We start from the raw sequence: 20,036 nt of genomic DNA on the forward strand, positions 1-20,036 counted from the left end.
AGCCGGCGGGCAGGAGGGCGGCGGGGAGGCGGGCGCGCTGCCCGGGCCGCGGCCGCCTGTGCTCACAGGTGGGCGGCGGCGGAGGCGCGGCGGAGCGGAGCCCGGGTCTCTGGGACTCCAGCCGTCACACCGAGAGCCCAGGGAGCAGAGCTCGGAAGACGCGTCCGCGCCTCGGGAGGAATCAGCCTTCCTTCCCTCCACCTGGGCCTCTTCCGCGGCAATCGCACCTCGGCCCCGGAACACAGGTAACTTCCATTCCAAGGTCATTCTTTGGGCGGGGCGGCGCTCGCGGCCCGCCCACGTCCTCACTGTCGGCGGGGGCGGGAGAGGTGCGCCCTGCGCGGAGCGGGAGCAGCGGGGCTAGACGGCGACCCCGGGCGCTGCACGGACTTCTGGTGGCCTCCCCGGAGCCGGGTGCGCGTGCCGGCCCCGGCGGCAGAAGCTTTTCTCCGCCCGCAGCCCAGAGGGCGAGTTTCCACCTGCACCCGGGCTTTGGGCGGGGACTGCTCGGCCCTCCGCATCCTGAACCGGCAGGTGAGCGCAGCCGCTCGCGCCCCGGCTGTCCCGGCCGTGTGGTCAGCTGTCACCATGGAAACCGCTGGTACCCAGACGACGCCAGCCCTGGTGGGAAGGGGCGGTGAAGGCAGCTGGGAGCCCCTAGAGCTTCCTGTCTGGCGGAGCCCAGCAAGAAAAGCCTGATGAAAATGAGACTCCCCCTCCCCCGCTTTCTTTTCCTGTTTGATTTCTCAGGCGTTGGCGGATAATCAGAGACGTGGATGTGTTTACAAGATGTGAGTCGTGTTGTTTACACCTTTCCCTACTGAGGGCTTCCTACACCTCGTGGTGACAGGTGGAAATCATGACACAGAAGGGCAGTATGAAGCCAGTGAAGAAAAACAAAGCGGAAGAACCTGAATTGGAGCCCCTGTGCTGCTGCGAGTACATTGATCGAAATGGGGAGAAGAACCACGTGGCTGCTTGTTTGTGTGATTGCCAGGATCTCGATGAAGGGTGTGATAGGTAAGGGCAGAGCGGTTCATGAAGCTGACCCTACTGGCTCTTTTGAGAACTACCATGCTTGCTTGAAGTGTAGCCATCCAGAACACTAGATTTTGTTCTTGATGCTTTTTCTAAGGATCTAGAATTGAGAGCTGTCTTCTGTGTCAGGTGTGAGGCTTTTATGGAGGTGGGTTACTCAGTAGTGCACAACTGCACAGCTGTCTATTCTGCTCAGTTTAGTAGGACTATTACTTTTCACTTAAAGGGACAAGATGATGGAGAGAACGGGCAAATAAAGGGATAGTGGCAAGTTAAGTGTATAAAAAAATAAAGCGCAGAGCAGTAGAATCTGTACATTTAGGGAATTTATTTAAAAATTTTTTTTTAAAAGATTGTATTTATTCACCCGACAGAGAGCACAAGCAGGGAAAAAGGAAGAGGAGAAACAGGCTCCCAGCCGATCAGGAAGCCCGATGTGGGACTCGATCCCAGGACCCTGAGATCATGTCTCAAACTGAAGGCATCGCTCAACCAACTGAGCCACCCAAGTGCCCAGAATCTGTACATTTAAAGTGAACACATTGGTGCCAGGGAGAACACATTCTCTGTGCTGTCAATGTCTCGAGATTGACTATTTGAGGCTGGACTGGACCTGGCCACCAAGGGTCTTGAAGGTCGAAAGTCATGTTCCTGCTGTTGGCATTGGTCTCACCCCTTGTCCCTGGGGAGAAAATCCAGCAGCAGGCACTTGCCTGCGCTGGGCTGGCTGTTTTCAGCATGGGCAGTGGCACTGTCTTGACTGATATTCATTGTATTTGGCTTTTATTTTCACTGTTCTCCAAAGGGTTGGAAATTAATATCCAAAAATGATTTTTCAACATCGGGGGAAAAAATTTCTGTACCAAACAGTAATAACGAGGTTTTAAACCATCTTCTAAATAATTATATACCTAAAATTTGTTGCCATATGGGAAGCACAATGTGGGAGGAGAATAAGGATGTTGGAAACTTGGCTTTTCCCATCAATACTTACTTCCGGTTAAAAGAGTGACTGTAGCGGCATGTTGCTGACTTAAAGCTTGGTGTATTCATCTAGATGTGAAAAGTGTCTTAGGACCACTGTACTTTCCTGCCAGAACCCTGAAGACCCTGTAGACGTTTTGTAATTCTTCCTTAACAGTGTCTTTAGTCTTTTTACAGGTATTTTTAAATGGACTTAGTCTAAAATCTATACGGAGAAAATGGAGCACTCTGCTTTAATGAATGGAAAAATGATGCTGTTTCCATAACCTCCATCACTCGAGACCACAGCTCTTCCATTAACCTCTTTCTGTCTTCTAGCCCTTGAGACCCAGGCTGTCCCTGAGCGCTCTCGCCTGCTCCCGCCATACCCGTCTCAGGAGATAGGCTCCCAGTCTTCTTTCTGTTCTGTTGCTCTGTTGACTCCCATGTACTTTCCTTCCCTCATAGCCAAGTTGTTGCCTTACTTTTCTAAATTGTTTGTCTAAATCAAGAGTTACCATCCCTTGTCTTGCTAGCCTAAGTGTGCAAACGTGTCAACAAATACTGTGGGTCCACGAAGCTCAGTCATTTCGCTCTGACTAGTTTGCTTCGCACTCTTCCTCACACAGTACCCCTCCCCCCCGGCCCTGCTAGACTGGGGACTCCCCCCGCGCAGGACAGGTGTGTGCTGCACACGTCCAGCTACACTGGAACACCTCCCTGCCTCCTCCACCCCCCACATGCTAGCCTGCCATCGAGGTGGGGCACAGAGCCCACCTTTCTCACAGAGACCCCCCCCCCAATGATTCCACACAGCAGCGTGCGTTCCCCTCAGCATGCCTCACGGTGTTTGGCCATAACAGTTCATTGGGCGATTTTGCTGCTTTGTCTCTTCTCTGATCCTTCCCAAATTCCCATGTTGTCTTCACAACTAAATTATGAATTTTTTTTGAGGATCTTAAGTCTCTATTCTCTCCCCAATCTGAGCAGTACATGCACAGAATATGTGTTTATTCCTATGTTTTTGCTTCGTGGAGAAATAGTGTTAACGGTTCCATGTCTAAACATTATTTTCTCTTTGTGCTCTTCTGCATAGATGGATCACGGGTAAATCCGTGCCGCCGGAGACCTGTGAAAGAATCATGGATACTATTTCTGATCGCCTCCGAATTCCTGGGCTCAGGGGAGCCCAAAAAGTCAACATTAGCATCCTCCCCCCACTCATCCTGCTGCCCGTCTTCCTGCGTGTGGCTTCCTGGCATTTCCTCCTGGGGGTGGTGGTTTTGACCTCCCTTCCTGTGCTGGCTCTGTGGTACTATTACCTCACTCACAGAAGGAAAGAGCAGACCCTGTTTTTCCTGAGCCTCGGACTCTTCTCTCTGGGTTACATGTACTACGTGTTCCTGCAGGAAGTCGTCCCCAAAGGGCGTGTGGGGCCCACTCAGCTGGCTCTTCTTACCTGCGGGTTATTCCTGATACTCTTAGCCTTGTACAGAGCCAAGAAGAATCCAGGCTACCTCAGAAATCCAGCAAGCAGTGACAGATCTCTAGGCAGCAGCCAAACTGAAAGCCTGAGCAGAGACGGGCAGGAGAAGACCAGAGGGCTCCCCGGTGCGGAATCAGCTGGCAGCCTCAGCAACCGAACGCCCAAGGATGATCTTAAGGGCCCTTGCAGGGTGTCGGCTGGAAGTCCCGCCAAGGTGAAGGAGGACTGGTGTGCCAAGTGCCAGCTGGTGCGGCCGGCCCGTGCGTGGCATTGCCGGATATGCGGCATCTGTGTCCGGAGGATGGATCATCACTGTGTCTGGTAGGTGGGAAAATTTGGAGGCTTGCAAAGTGGAAGACCCCATAAGCCCCGGGCCCTGTTTGATCTTCCTTTGTGCCGTCCAAAAATTTCAGTCGATCCCAGCTTCACACCTTGCAGATATTTGTGGGCTGGTATGAAGTTCCCACTTAGTCATCCGTTTTCCCAGTTTCACAAATGTAGTCCCTTCAGTCATTTGCTGGAGGGCTCGGTTATTGTTGTTGCTATTTTGCTGTTCCCTTCCGAGCCGCCCCCCCAGTGACTTTCTCCTTTATGAAAGAGAAGTATTTGCAGTGAGGGGATTTTTTTTTTTTTAAAGAATGCATCAGAATCAATATAGGCATAGTTCCCTATGCTGTGCCTTTTGAACATGGAGCTCAGGAAAGTGTACCATATTTGTAGGGGACTTTGTCCCCTCCCCATACGTCTTTCATTGTTCTGATGACTCCTAGCCCACATTATTGAGGGACGGCCGTGCCAGGTAGATCCCTGTTTTGTTATTTGCTCTTTGCAGAGAAATGGGCTTTCGTAGCGCCTGCCAGCTGGCCAGCGCCTAATGAGGACATGCAAGGCCCTTGCGATGTGAAGTGCAACTTTCAAAGATAGTGTTGCCGCTTCGCTGTGTGCATCTAAAAGGGGCATTTACTCAGACTTGAATGCTGTTAAGTAGCATATTTGCCACTCTTTAGCTTTTAGCTGTCACGGCACTCGTGGTGAGTGAAGTCGGCTGTCCATGGCTGGGGTTCTGTCATGCCACGTACCCTCCTCCCCCATAGAAAGGGACGGAGGGGACGGAGAAGGTGCAGCAAGGCCAGGAGGGCCTTGGAGAGGACCTCAGGTGGGGGCTCGAGCCAGGGGCAGCTCTTGTCTAGGGCTTTCTTTAGGAATACGCAGGTATTATCACTTTCAGATTTTAACTTCTGAGTCTTCATCATGTATTCTTGTGCGTACGTGTGGGCACGTGTATGTGCTCGTGTGTGTCCGTGCGTGTGTGTGTGTGTGCATGCGCGCAGGTGCCCTCGAGAGCTAGTTTGCAGAGGGCCCGACAGCTCTGCGTAAAAGACGACCTCTGCCCCTTGGGCCTCCTGGTGTGCGCCCTGCCCAGCATATGGCCACGAGATAGAACTCCCTCCCTGACAAGTAGTCTGCATATTACCGAGTTCTCCACCCCACACCACGTTTCTAACTTCTTGGGATCTTTGTATTAATATATGAATTTAATACGTATTTTCCCCGAGTGTGTACTACTTAAGGTTTTTAAAGTTTCCCTTACTGATACCATCCTTTCCTTCTCATGGTGGTTACAGTGTTAACCCTCTTCATGGTTGGGTGATAACGCATTACGATTTAGAAAGATGTGTTAGTCAGGTTCTGGTTTTTACTCAGTTTCGTCCTAATGATATGATTTCACTTTGGAAACAGCAGAGAACACAAGACTACACTTCTCAGTGGGCAAGTTTTGCATTCCCTAAAGTTGAAAAAGAAGAGAACTTACTTTTTAATTGCTGAAATTCACATGATCTCTGTTTTTGAAACTTTCTTGTTTATTATATGCGTTAGATGGAAACTTTTTTCCTTTTTCATTGAACCCTAGTTGATCTACAGTGTTATATTATGGCGGGTGCATAGCGAGCGGTCACTCAGCATTTCTATTCATTATGCAATGATCACCATGATGAATTTCTCTTCCATCTGTATCAAGAACTTTAAAAAAATGTTTGCTTTTTCTTCCCCCTCTGCTGTTTTGAGGATAAACAGCTGTGTTGGAGAATCCAATCATCAAGCATTTATACTTGCCCTTTCGATCTTCTTGCTCACCTCGGTGTACGGGATAACACTGACCTTGGACACCATTTGTAGAGATAGAAGTGTCTTCACAGCTCTCTTCTATTGTCCTGGAGTCTATGCAGATTACAGGTGAGATGGGACTACCAGAGCACCGAGGCCCAGAGACGAGGGAATGGGCGTTGCTGTTAATGCACGGGGTCGTGCTTTGCTGCTAGGTTAGGAGTCTTCAATAAATAGGACAGGTTATTGGATGATGGGTATCTTTGAAATGGACAACAAAATTGTGCATTTTTCTAGGGTGATGTCAAAAGGATCCTTGACCCTGCAGATAGGACTGGGCTCACTCAGGGACTTCCGGAGTCAGATGACCCCTTGCACACGCATGATAGCAATGGTGAACTGCCAGCCGTAAACCAGCAGTCCCAGGGAATGTGCAGCATCTGTTTTGTCATAAATGATCATGGCAAGTCCTGGCGTGATTGAGGCTTTCTCGCGCTCTCTAGTCCTGTCTTGATTTATTGCTTCGGGCCCTTTTGTGGAGCGCTCACAATTTGTATAACATTTCTTTACTTTTTAACCTCTATTGGTTTGTCCTGTTCTACTTTTTAAAAAATCACCACTCATGATTACTGTGGTATCTAGGTCAGAATTTCCTCTGTTAGGTTGGGGCACATTTATACATTGTGAAGGTCTCCATGCCCTGAAGGCAGCTGGGGCTTTGCCACCGTGAGCCCAGCCAGCCCCTCCCCAGATAGCTGTGGGACCCCTGCCTGTGTTCTTGTGTCCCCCCTCCACATTTCCTTTGATGCGGATGCTATGTGGTGTCTGGTGACCCCTGTCTGAGCGAGGACAGCACTGCCCCCCCAGGGTTCTTTTCTTTCTTATCACTGTTTGTTCTCGGAACAGCCCCTGCTTTGCCCACCTCGCACCCCTGTGAAAGTATTTCTTAGTCTGTGGATAGATGATGTCGCCATTATAGATCTGGATATTTGTGCACGTAATTAGAACAGATGTGTCCTCCTCCTTGGGCTAAGTTCCTTTTCTTTCCATATTGAGAGTGTTAGTAGGTTGTGAAGTTCTGTAGTCACACTGCGTGTGATAGATATCCTACAGCAGAGTGTGTCTGTGTGTGACTAAGCACAAGTTCTGTGGTCTTGCTGTGGGCCACTGACGTGGAATGAGGAACACAGTTTGCCATGGGGGTCCACCCTCTGGCCAGGTGCCTCACTTCAGCCTGCTGAGCCCTGGTGTCCCTCATCTTTATGGTGAGGTCGTTTTCTCTGAGTCCCTCTCAGCTTAACAAATAAAGATTGGGGATGGGTTCCTTTCCAGCTCTTCATTTGCAAATGTTAGAAAATAATCTTTTGGCAGACGTTCATATCAGCAGCCTCTCCTCCTGTCTTGTCCTGGGTGATGCTGTTTGGCTGGAAGAAGCTGGACCTGAAATGTGACGGGTGCTCCTACCTAGCAGGAAGTGGTGTTGGGGCTTGTTGTCTCCCCGACGCTCACCAGCACTGTGCTGAGAAGAGTCGAGACGAATAGCTTTAGCACTGTCCCTGTGTCCCCACCCACGGCTTCCTGGAGGACGTGGATGGCAGTGTCGCGGTGCCTTCGTTTTCCCCTCAGTTAAGAGCGATTTAGGAGTTGTTCTTCATCTGATAGGTTTTGAGTGCTGTTACATCAGGCATCGCATTGCTTGTGTGGGAGATACGAAAGGCAAAAACGTCCTTGCTGTTCCAGTGTGACATACTGGGAAAAGAGGCAGCAAGAATGAGAGCATAAACCAGGACATGTGAGTGGTCACAGGTTAAGCACTTTGGTGTTTGGGGTGGAAAAGCATCTTCTGATTGGGATAGCTGGGGAAGGCACCAGAGTCCTTCGTGATGGGTCCTACGTGTGTCAGACGTGAGGGCGGTGCCTGGCTTTCTGACAGAAACGACTGGCCTGCTGACCCGCCCTTTGTCCTCCCAGCTCGGCTCTGTCCTTCACCTGCGTGTGGTACTCCGTGATCATCACGGCGGGCATGGCGTACATCTTCCTCATCCAGCTGATCAACATCAGTTATAACGTCACCGAGCGGGAAGTCCAGCAGGCCCTGCGGCAGAAGACGGGGCGCCGGCTCCTCTACGGGCTCATCGTGGACACAGGCCAGTACAACCGGGGCTTCCTGCGGAACTGGCACCAGTTCTCCACCCTGGGCAGCCACCCCTGTCACCACCCCGCCGAGGACATTGTCTGAAGTGCCTTGCGTGTGGCCCTGTGAGGGGCGGCTCTCCCCACCGCTCCCTCCCCTCGTACACGTCGGCGTCCGTGCAGGGTGTGCGTTTTTCTCCCCAGTTTCTGAAAGGCTGTCTCGGGCCATGCTCAGGTTTAGACACAGGACTGGGAAGAAAATGAACTGTTCTGATTTCACCTTAAGAGATTTTTATCTCGAAGCAGTAAAAGTAGAGCCATTCTTTTCCAGTCACCTTGTTCACAAACTCAGTCGCCAGGGGCAGAAGAGGTTGTGGTTCCCAACACACAGATTGGTAGAAGCCATTCCCATCTCTAGTGGGGAGAAAGAGTTTGGATAAGGATTGTTCCAATCTCTCTTTCAGTTCCTGATAGCCATGTGACCCTTTGTTGAGTCACTTCCCTGAGTCTCAGGTTCATCTGTGAAGTGGGGTACCGCTGCCTGCCTCGGCTGCCTCACGGTCGTGAGGCTCGTGCGAGGGACGAGGTGTGTGGTAAGCATTGGAAAACGACCGAAGCACCCAAGAGGGGTGCAGTATTATTAGAAAAACTCAAAGGCTGAGAAAAATTTATGTAGGTCAGAGTACTGATGCCAGAATTATCCGAGTAATCCATTGTCAGCATTTCAGAATGAAAGAAAGCTGAAATACCACATCGTACAGTTGTGGTATTTTCTTTCTCTGAAGTATTAGATGCTAGCTACTCAAACAGAAGGTGATCCGATGAGTTCTCACTGTCACCAGATCCTGCAGGGACAGTCGATAACAATTATAATTATCAGTTAGTATAATATACAGTGGTCATGAGTTTAGGTGATGAGCCCTTTGATTTATCTCGTTTCTTCTATATTTATTGTTTGGATTTACTTTAAATAACTCCAAACTCCAAAGGCATTATTGTTTTCTTCCTCTTTCCATGTTTCACCTGGGAAGGTGCTAGCGCACTTAGGATGAGGCTGGAAGAGGGAAACAGACAGCCTCTGGGGGAACAATTTACCCTCTTTCCTGGGTAGGGTGGCTGGTTAATATCAAGGGCTTTTTCCCCCCCTCATGTAAGTAATGCAAACGCTACAGTGACAGCACTCTTGCAAAAACCAGTTTTGTGGCATTTATATTCTTCTGGCATGAACTCTCTAAGGGGTTGATGGACATCTTCCTGCTTGCACGTTACCTTTCATTCACCTCGCCCTAGACAAAATATCTCACTTGGAGAGAAAAAACAGGGTATATATGGTTTCCACTAATTAATGGATTATGATTCTTCCCTAGCTCTTCCTAAAATCGTAAGTTATCTTTTTTATCATATCTTGAAACTGAAAATGTGTAAAAGATTAAATATTTATAGAGAATGGGTCTGTTCTGCCATAGACTTAGGATGAGGCCATTTCGGATAGGAAAAATACCCTCTTGAAATATTTGGTTTTATTCATGTTCTCATTTTGCAGTTCCAGAGAAAATTCATGAGTCCTTAAGTTTGCTTTGGTTTATACCTTAATATTGGGGAAATTTTGCTGGCTTTTTCAGTCTGTCTGTGCATGCTGCTGTCATAAGACGTTTATAAGTGTCGAGAGGAAATACTGCTACTTCCTGCGGCTCTGTCCTCTGCTGCTGGCACCGTCCCTGTCCTGCCGTGAAACAAAGCTGTCCTTAAGACTGTCACCACACTTCTATACAGGCTCGTCGCTGCTCTCCTCTGACATGGATCGTAAGCGGTGAGAGGCTCCGTATTCCACTGGGATGAGCCACAGAGCAAGTCTGGGGATGTTAGCAGTCTGTGGTTTCTACAGCGATACCCTTGCTCTAGCCCAGAGTCGAGCATTCGTTTGGAACTAACATTGGGTCTGATAGAACTAATTCCTTCCGGCTGGGTTTGTGAGAGGAAAGAGAGAGAGGAATAATGTCAAGGGAAGCACATGTGGCCAGAGCTCTCTAGTCATAGTCTCTTGAGTGCAGATGTATAGCCAACTCTGATTGTCTCAGAGTTGATGATAGAATTCATGGAAACAATAGTGTAGTCAGTAATTTCAGCCTCTTGCCAGATCTTTAACAACCATCCAAATATGACATGATCAAGATGGGTAGTACCCAAGAGACCACAGTCGTGGGGGAGAATTAGGAACGACCGCCATTTTTATAACAGCACACCCCTCATGGTTGATCTACATGGGGCCTCTCAGGCTCCCTCACCTGCATAAGGACTCCCTTATGTTTGTTATTCTGGCTGGTTGGGATGAAGTTGTTTGTTTTATGTTTCTTGAGATCATGATCAGCATTTTACAGAAGAAAGCTCAAACTTTTGAAAAGCTCCATGGTTTTATGGGGGTAAAAGCCTATTGAAGTATTTGCACCAGAAGGAGCAGCAAATGGGGGGCTCTTTGTGAGCAGGGTTTCTGTGGGCCCCAGGACACCCTAAATCTAGGCTCCTGGGTTCTTACACCTTTTTATGACCTGGAACTATTTGAGGAATTTTGTCCTTTTAAAGGACAGGGCCTCTGTGAACAATTGAGTCCCAGAGAAACCTGTGGTGGCGGAGGTGGTGGCCGTGGGGGGAATTGCTCTGCAAACCTAAAAACCGGCAGTTTGTTGGCCAGAGGCCAGCCTTCCCCCACCCAGCAGAAATCCCTCCCCCCATGCCCTTCTTCCTCAGCCTGTTTAATAGACATATTGATATGGAGCTTTAGCAAACCATCCACTATATTCTGACCACTTACATTATGGTCATGCCTTTGTGTACTATTCCTGGGGAAGAGAAATGTGTCCATTCACAAGATTTAAGGGAAATAGTTGAGGATCAGGATTGCATGAAAGGAGAAAAGTCCTTCAGTATTTAGAATTATTTTTTAATGATACCCAAAGAGTACTTCATGGTTATAGCTGAGCCTACCTGAAATGAACTGACCATTAATAAGCCTTAAGTGAGTTTTGGGGACACTGCTGGTCATCTCACCTCAGCCACCTCTGTGTCTGCTTAGGATACTGGAACTCTTTGCCATTCAAGTAGCATTGTCCTTTGGTGAGTGAAGTAATTGTTGTCTTCCACTGTGCCACCTGTCTAGCAGAGAGACTGCTGCAGACTTTTTCTTATGCAATAGTCCTTCGTACTTCTAATATTTTTAGTAAGAGAAAATTTTCTATACTAGAATCTTCCACTGCCAGAAAACACAATGCCAGTAAGGTTCACTAGAATACTGACCATCTGCTTCATAGACTCTCTAGTATATTTCCTTTGGCTAGGACATTAGCTTTTTACTACAAAGCTCAACTAACAAGCAAAAATGTGACATCTAGAAGCACAGTTTTAACCAGGATGTTTAACAGTGTTTTTTGAAATTTAAGGGTCTCTTTAAACGAGGTAAGTAGGTTTATAGGACTTCATTTTAGCCATATTTAGGTACCCTGCGTTTGAAAAAAGAGAATTTCCTCAAACAAGCAAGGGAGGATAGAGATTTTTGCTTGAGGCACCTGTTTGGAATCTGGTTTTCTCATCAGCAGCGTGGCAAGTATGCCGTTTTTTATTAAACACTGCCAAGGCGATGCCAGGAAGGAGGAGAGCTGTGCTTAACTTAGTGCTGAACAAAATTCCTTGTGTTCTTGTGGGTGTTTGCTGTGATGAACAGAAACTTTCTGCAAAATCAGCTAAATGTAATCCTGTTGCTGATGGACTGCTACCCCACTCGAGCTGGCACCAAGTGCTTCACTGTAGTAGCAGCAGCGGCCAAGGACTGAATGGTTCATGGAGACAAATCTTTTAGAGGTTGAAGCTATTTCCAGCTATTTCTGAGTTGGGCTTTTGACTTACTGCTACTCTAGCCTTCCTGGCAGCACCTTCTCTTCTAGGGAATTCATACTTCAAAGGCAAAGCTTTAAAACCAGAGCCAGTGGACTCTAGTTACCGATGCAACAAACATCCTGCATTTCTTCCCATGGCACCACTGACACAATGCCGTGTTCTAGAACTTGCAGGCTCAGGCTGCTCTGATCCTATGGTCTGGGTGATTCGATGATTTGCATTGTTAGGGCTTTTGGGCCTTTTCATTTGATTACATTTCTCAGTCTGATTGTTAGGCTGAAGGAAACCCAGGAATATTTAATGTTCAATATTTAATGCACCTGGCCCAGCAACATTAAAGGGGATTCCTGACGCCAACTCTGGAGGCTGCGGGCTAGACATTTTGCACTGTTTTTATACTTGTATTCGTATCCTCTTATCACCTCAGATCAGACACAAGGCCTTTTAAATGGAGATTTAAAAATTTAACTGCCACTTATGTAAAATAATGTACTGTGACCAAGTTGCTTAAATGGAAAATAAAGTGCTTTCTTTAAAGGAAATAGTTGGTGCTTATTAGTGTGTTTATTAGCGTGTCTCCTGAACTCTCTTGCTTTAAGGGACATCTGTGTTAGAGCCGGGCTGCTCCTCTGGCTACTGACGTGTCCCCGTCCTTCGGACCTCAGTTACCCTTGGCCCTAAACAGTCCTTTTCCTGTTGGTTACTTTGTCTAGTTTTATAGGCCAGGGATACTGCTTATTTGGGCATTTTGTTAGCAGTAATATTCCTAATCATGTCTTTAGGATAGTCCAGCAAGAACTACAGGTGATTTACTAAGCGATTTTCCTGTGGGTAAGTAGGTAAAAAGGGCGCCTGGGTGGCTCAGATGGTGAAGTGTCTGCCTTTGGCTCAGGGCATGATCCCAGGGCCCTGGGATCAAGCCCCTCATTGGTGTCTGCTTGGTGGGGAGCCTGCTTCTCCTCCTTCCTCTGCCTGCCGCTCCCCTTGCTTGTGCTCTCTTTCTCTTTGTGTCAAATAAATAAATAAAATCCTTAAAAAAAAAAAAAGGAGGTAGGTAGAAAGTCCTCATGGGCCCAGTCAGAATATGGGCTGCTAAAGACTCAATGGCTAATTGACATTTGAGGTGAAGTAAAAATAAAGGAAAGCTTAAGAGAGGAAACTTAAGCTTTATGGCATTTCTTTAGGCCCTTGGCATGTTTACTTACAAGATTCACCCTTCCTTATCTGCAGGCTTGGCAGGGATAGGAACTTGGTATTTGATATCTGGGGGTTGATGGTAGCCGGTACTGTGCTTTGCATTATAGGTCGGATGAGCAGATTGGGATTTGAATGGAAAGAGACTACAGATGAGTTTCTTTTAGTCCTGTTTTCATTAGTGGGTGTTAGTCTAAAAGAGTTTGTAAATGACAGTTATATAATCATATTAAAGGAAAAGACGTGGGGACACAGACACCGTAGAAAGAATAAACTTCAATTTAGGGTGTCTTGTCATTTCTGAGTAAATCTTCACACATGTTCCACAGAAAAAGGATGTAAGTCATTGCAGATGGTGGAACTGCCTATCCCTTCTAGGAAATAAGGACAATAACAATTTATTGAACCACACACAGAATTTTATCTTACCGCTCGAAATTGTAAACCTAGCAGATACTGGTAGTTACCTCAGGGCTGCAAGGGACTTTCTTGTTCTACTGGGTAGTACACTTGTCTATTACTTAAATTTGTTATAACGAACATGTATTTTGTAATGAAATTTTTTTTTCACTAGCAGGTAATTCAGACAATTCACAGAAGAGCTTTTCATCAGTCTTTATAGTCATCTGCACCTTAAAGATGAAATCATTCTTTGAATCCATCGCGCTGTGTGGATCAAACTGAGCTGAAGGCTAGAGGACAGACGGGTATGTTATTTAGAAGTTGCAGCTGGGAGCACACACAGATATGTTAACGAATTGCTGGACTGCCCCTGAGAGCGTTACATTAGCTTTTGGAATTCCCTTCATGCTTGTCAGGATGCACTGATGAGAAGGCTCTTTTGTGCCACCGTGTCCCCCAAATAAGGAGATAGTCCTGCGCTTTGCAGCAGCTGCACTGAGTCCCATTTGATAGGCGGCTTTCCATGGGGGGTGTGGGGGGTGTGAGGGGGTGCATGGCGTCTAGCAGAGCGCCTGTTGCTGACGCTAAGGCACTATCACTGACTATGATTCCTTCCCTGCATACTCACTCCCTTGAATTTCTATAAAGTTACATTTGTCAACAACTCATGGTACACCAGAAGGAAGGACACGTTTCCTTCAGAGATTCAGGTGAGGAAACACTTGTCCTCTTCAAAGTTTATGATGCTAAAAATATATAGAATGCATCTGAATAGTTGAGATTTACACTGTTCTTTGATCCTGCTGTGGTAAATGCTTTAGTGAACTAATTAGCAATCCAACAGAAATCAGAGGAGGAAGGAAAAACTGCCCAGGTAATCCTCTCGATCCAAGAAGTATCTGCCAGGTGATGGAGCGGGTGTCTGCCCTCATGCATGGATGCCCGTCCGGCACCCCGCGCGCTCACACGGCGCCAGTCTCTGCTGCCTGAGGGTCACCGGGATGCGAGCGGCTGGAAGTCCGGAAGAATTTCAGCCACCCTCCGACGGAGTTGCTCTCGCCTTTCTTCTTTTATTCTTTCCTCTTTCATAAATTTCACAAACTTCTTCCATGTCTCAAATGTGACCCAGAGAATCCTCCTTGAAACAGAAAAGGAAAAAAAGTTACACACTACGGAAAAGTTGACTTTCCATCTGAAGTATATTAAGAACTGTAGAAGAGGGGCACCTGGGTGGCTCAGTGGGTTAAGCCACTGCCTTCGGCTCAGGTCATGATCTCAGGGTCCTGGGATCGAGGCCCGCATCGGGCTCTCTGCTCAGCAGGGAGCCTGCTTCCTCCTCTCTCTCTCTGCCTGCCTCTCTGCCTGCTTGTGATCTCTCTCTGTCAAATAAATAAATAAAATCTTAAAAAAAAAAAAAAGAACTGTAGAAGAATGATTCTTTGAATACAGTTTTATATGAAACATACAGAGAGCAAAATTGGAATTCAGACTGAAATGCTATGAAAAGGGTTGCCTGGGTGGCTCAGTTGATAAGCATCTGCCATCGGCTTAGGTCATGATCCCAGGGTCCTGGGATCAAGCGCCACCGAGGGCTCCCTGCTCAGCAGGAAGCCTGTTCTCCCTCTCCCATTCCTCCTGATTGTGTTACCCCTCTCGCCGTATCTCTCTCTGTCAAATGAATAAATAAAATATTTTAAAAAAGAAATACTATGAAGAAAATAAAGTGGCAAAGTGGGATGGAGGGACTGATCATTTTTTTAAAAGATTTTATTTATTATTAATTTGACAGAGAGAAATTACAAGTAGATGGAGAGGCAGGCAGAGAGAGAGAGATAGGGAAGCAGGCTCCCTGCTGAGCAAAGAGCCTGACGCGGGACTCGATCCCAGGACCCTGAGATCATGACCTGAGCCGAAGGCAGCGGCTTAACCCACTGAGCCACCCAGGCGCCCCTGATAGATCATTTTTATTTCCCATCAGGCAATCAGGGAAACCCTCTGAGGAGACATTTGGGCAGAGCTCCCAGGGGCCTCTGAAAATGCGGGCCATGACATACCCTCAGGTGATCCTATCAGAGCCTGTGTCTTATGCTTGAGACAGGACCCGTGGACCAAAGACTCTAGAAGCCAGAGTCCTCAAGGAAAAGATGCTGGAGAAGCAAAGGCAGCACCACAGTTACAGGGTCTGAGGCCCAGGTACTTAGATGTACAGACATACCTCTTTGTGTCGCACTTTGCATATACTGCCTTTTTCATAAACTGAAGATCTGTGGCAGCAACCCTGCACTGAGTGAGTCTGCTGGCACCACTTTTCCCAACAGCATCTGCTTACTTCGTGTTTCTGTGTTGCATTTTGGTAATTCTCTCAATACTTCAAACATTTTCATCATCACAGGTGTCTGTTGCAGTGATCTGGGATCAGTGACCTTTGCTGTGAACACTGATGTTGGGGGCATGAACCACGTCCACATGAGACAGCAAACTTAACTGATAAATGTGTGTGTTCTGACTGCTCGACTAGCCGTTCCATCTCTCTCCCTCTGCTCAGGCCTCCCTAGTCCGAGACGCAAGGATATTGAAATTAGGTGAGTTAATAACCCTGCACTGGCTTCCATGTGTTAAAGTGAGAGGAAGAGTCACACATCTCTCACTGTAAATCAAAAGCTAGAAATGATTAACCTTAGTGAGGAAGGCATGTCAAAAGTCAAGACAGACCAAAAGCTAGGCATCATTTGCCAAAAAGCCAAATTGTGAATGCAAAGGAAAAGTTCTTGAAGGAAATTAAAAGTGCTAGTCCACTGAACACACAAATACTAAGAAAGCAAAACAGATTTATTGCTGATATGGAGAAAGTCTGAATAGTCTGGATAGAAGATCAAACCAGCCATGATATTCTCTTCAGCCAAAGTCTAATCCAGAGCAAGGCCGGAACTCACTTCAATTCTAGGAAGGCTGAGAGAAGAAGCAGCTGCAGAAAAGCTGGAAGCCAGCAGAGGTGGTTCATGAAGTTTAAGGAAATAACCATCTTCGTAACATAAAAGTGAAGGGGCAGCAGCAAATTCTCCAGAAGGTCTGGCCAAGATAATTCATGAAGATGGCTACACTGAACAACAGGTTTTCACTGTAGATCAAACAGTCTTATTGTGGAAGACGATGCCATCTAAGACTTCGTAGACGTCGATGCCTGGCTTCAAATCTTCAAGCCCCTAACAAGAGAGTCAAGCAGGACTCTTGTTAGGGGCTAAGGCAGCTGGTGACTTGAACTGAAGCTAGTGTTCCTTGACCACTCCAAAATCCAGGGCCCTTAAGAATTCTGCTAAATCCACTCTGCCTGTGCTCTATAAATGGGACAATAAAGCCTGGATGACTGCACATTTGTTTACAATATGGTTTACTGAATATCTTAAGCTCACTGTTGAGACCTATTGCTCAGGGGAAAAAACAGATTCCTGGAAAAACAGGACTGCTAACTGACAATGCACTTGGTCACCCAAGAGCTCTGATGGAGATGGACAATGAGATTAATGTTTCCACCCTGCTAGCACAATATCCATTCCACAGGCCATGGAACAAGGAGTCCTTTTGACTGTCAATTCTTTATCATTTAAGAAATACATTTCTTAGGGCTATACCTCTCTCTCATAGATTGTGATTCTTCTGATGCATCTAGGCAAAGGAAATTGGAAACCTTCTGGAAAGAATTCACCATTCTAGCTGTCATTAGGAACATTCATAATTCATGGGAAGAGGTCAAAATATCAACATTCCCAGGAGTGTAGAAGAAGTCAACGCCAACCCTCATGGGTTGAGAGGTTCCAGAATGGAGTGGAGCAAGTAGCGCAGATGTGGGGGAAATAGCAAGAGAACTAGAATTAGAAGTGGAGCCTGAAGATGGGATTAAACTGCTGCAATCTCCCGATACGGCTTTAATAGATGAATGGTTGCTTCTTATGGATGAGGACAGAAAGTTGTTTCTTGAGATGGGATCTTCTATTGGTGACGACTGATGACGTGACAACAAAGGATTTAGAATATTACATAAGTTTAGTTGATAAAGCAGCAACAAGGATGAGAAGATTGATTCCAATTTTAGAAAGTTCTGCTGTGGGTAAAATACTACCAAATAGTATTGTATGATACAGAGAAATTATGAAAGGAAGAGTCAATAGGTGCAGTAAACTTCACTGTTGTCTTTTTTTGTTTGTTTGTTTTTTAAGATTTTATTTATTTGTCAGAGAAAGGAGGAAGAGTGAGCACAGGCAGACAGAGTGGCAGGCAGAGGCAGAGGGAGAAGCAGGCTCCCTGCCAAACAGGGAGCCTGATGTGGGACTCGATCCCAGGACGCTGGGATCATGACCTGAGCTGAAGGCAGTTGCTTAACCAACTGAGCCATCCAGGCATCCCTTCACTGTTGTCTTTTTAAAGAAATTACTGCAGCCACCTCAACCTTCAGCAATGGCCATCCTAATCAATCAGCAGTCTTTAACATAAAGGCAAGACCTGTCAGCAAAAAGATCAAGACCCCCTGAAACCTCAGACGACGGCCTTTTTAGCAATAAAGTATTTTTAAATTAAGTAAGTACATTGTTTTTTAAAAATAATTCTATTGCCCATTTAATAGTATAGTATGAACATAACTTTTAAAAATACTGGGAAATAAAAATTCACTCAACTTGCTAATTCTGACATTTGCTTTACTGCAGTGGTCTGGAACTGAGCCCACAACATCTCTGAGGCGCGCTTGTGCCTACTGTTTAAAAAGCCCTCTGGTAACATCACATCCAACAAGGAATGCCACCACCCTTGAATTTTAGTTGAGAAAAGATTATATTAATGTCAGGCTCTGGAATCACGGTTCTGGAGGATCCCAAGTTGAAGTGAGATTATCTGCTGTCAGAGGGGAGACCCGCAATGGCCTTTTAGGGTAACACAACTGCATGCACACTAGGGATGTGAAGGTGAGCCAGACAGTCTCTGCCCAAAGAGGGAGTCACCCTGGTGAACAGATCACTTCAAAGCAGTGAGGGGCCATCGTGGTGGAGATACGCACTGGGTACTCCCCCAGTCTGGTAATGAGGGGCATCACAAGTCTTTGAAAGAGATGATGTGAACTGAGTTTTGTCAGACAAAGGGCTTTTTCTAGAAGAGAACGTGTCTTGAGTACAGGCAAAAGAGGTAAGAACAGAATGGTGTGTGTAAGGAATTACAAGCAAAGTTATGCGGCTGAAACAAAAATGTAGAGTAGCTAAGTTTCTATTTTCACAACTTGAGGCACAGATGGGATTTAGTCTAGCTTCTTGACCTTCTCAAGAAATCCTAGAATGCATCACAGCCCCCATTAACTCTATGGCTAATGGCTATTTGCTGTTTCTGATAATGTTGATTTTTGTTGCTGGAAGTTAAAACTTTACTAAAAGGCTACAAGGAGTGGAGGTGCTTCAAATTGGCTTTCTTCCTTCATGCATCCAGGCCTCCACTGACAGCCACCTGTCCTTGGCTATCTGCCCACTTTGTCCTCACCTGTCTCCCACTTTTACCTCTGTTCACAGTTCTCCTGCCTACTGTCCCACTTTCTGACTTCCATATTTCATCTCCTACTGTTCTCCCGTAATGGAAATGCTGTGCCCCAGTCCCGCAGAGGAAATCTTCCTAGACTGACATTGCCTGCATTTATCTTTCCTTCTTTGGAACTCCTACGTCACGTGATCTACTGACTTATGAGAGCCAGACACCATGTTATTGGGTATATTTTTATGCTTGGCAAATATGTTTTGATAGATGACCTGTGGATGTTTTATGTAATAAATGTAATTTAAGTCACAACGTAAGAGTTCTTAACCTGTGGTCCAAAAACTCCTTGACATTTTATATAACACTGTATGAGATGAGCATAGGGGCATGTCTGGGGGTCTTGGTATGTAACTTATTACTATGAAGGGGCCTATGACTCCAGAATGCTTCAGAACTATAGTATTGAGGCAATATTAGAAATATAACAAGTACTTCTTTGTTGCTTGTTACAGTCTTTGTTTTAAAGTGTATTTTGTCCCTCGTAGGTATTTCTACCCCAGTTTTCTTTTCCCTTCCTTTTGCAGGATGTTTTTCCATCCCCTCACTTTCAATCTTTCAGTGTCTTTAGGTCTGAAAGGAGTCTTGTGTGGGCAGCATATAGATGGGTCTTGCTTTGTTATTCATTCTGTCATCTTATGTCTTTTGACTGGAGCATGTAGTCTATTATATTCAAAGTAATTATTGACAAGTATGTGCTTATTGCCATTGTTTTATGGTTATTTTTGTCATTCTTTGTTCATTTCTTCTCTTGCCCTTCTCTCATGGTTTGTTGGCTTTCTTTAGTGATATACTTGGATTCTTTTCTCTTTATTTTTTGCATATCTATTACATGTTTTTGATATCATTAGGTTTACATATAACATTTTCTGCATATAGTGGTTTATATTAAGTTGATGGTTGCTTAAGTTTGAACTCATTATAAAGCCATAAATTTTTACTCTCTTCTTCCCCCAACCACCATGTTTTAGATATATGGTATCATACTTTACATTCTTTTATTCTGTGACTCTCTTGACCTCCCCCCCCTTTTTTTGTATTCTTTATTTCAGAGGGGCAGCTCTGTGATTCATCAGTCTTACACAATTCACAGCACTCACAATAGCACATACCCTTTCCAATGTCCATCATCCAGCCATTCCATCCCTCCCACCCCCCTGCCCTCTAGCAACCCTTGGCTTGTTTCCTGAGATTAAGAGTCTCTTATGGTTTGTCTCCCTCTTTGGTTTCATCCTGTTTCATTTTTCCTTCCTTTCCCCTA

At 46.1% G+C, this 20,036-nt stretch overlaps 2 protein-coding genes across 2 annotated transcripts in view; one reads left to right on the forward strand and one right to left on the reverse strand.

Annotated features, from left to right (window-relative positions):
* Nucleotides 1-73: 73 nt before the first annotated feature.
* ZDHHC23 (zinc finger DHHC-type palmitoyltransferase 23) lies at nt 74-12,156 on the forward strand. The gene is made up of 5 exons (XM_044251414.1): nt 74-245; nt 751-1,020; nt 3,098-3,808; nt 5,555-5,722; nt 7,565-12,156. The coding sequence occupies exons 2-5, from the start codon at nt 860-862 to the stop codon at nt 7,830-7,832; spliced, it is 1,308 nt and encodes a 435-aa protein (XP_044107349.1). The 5' UTR covers nt 74-245; nt 751-859; the 3' UTR covers nt 7,833-12,156.
* Nucleotides 12,157-13,205: 1,049 nt separating this feature from the next.
* Nucleotides 13,206-20,036, reverse strand: part of CCDC191 (coiled-coil domain containing 191) — a 90,343-nt gene continuing 83,512 nt past the window's right edge. Inside the window, exon 17 of the mRNA XM_044251415.1 lies at nt 13,206-14,348. Within this exon, the coding sequence (XP_044107350.1) occupies nt 14,204-14,348 (145 nt within the window). The 3' untranslated portion in view covers nt 13,206-14,203. The remainder of the gene's footprint in view (nt 14,349-20,036) is intronic.

Source organism: Neovison vison, chromosome 6, assembly GCF_020171115.1.
Source record: "Neovison vison isolate M4711 chromosome 6, ASM_NN_V1, whole genome shotgun sequence".
Taxonomy (NCBI): domain Eukaryota; kingdom Metazoa; phylum Chordata; class Mammalia; order Carnivora; family Mustelidae; genus Neogale; species Neogale vison.

Excerpts from the sequence above, each read along its gene's own strand:
- ZDHHC23 (XM_044251414.1), top strand. The coding sequence starts at position 860 with ATGACACAGAAGGGCAGTATGAAGCCAGTGAAGAAAAACAAAGCGGAA. Across the intron at positions 1,021-3,097 it reads CTCGATGAAGGGTGTGATAG|ATGGATCACGGGTAAATCCG; the intron begins GTAAGGGCAGAG and ends TCTTCTGCATAG. Across the intron at positions 3,809-5,554 it reads ATGGATCATCACTGTGTCTG|GATAAACAGCTGTGTTGGAG; the intron begins GTAGGTGGGAAA and ends TGCTGTTTTGAG.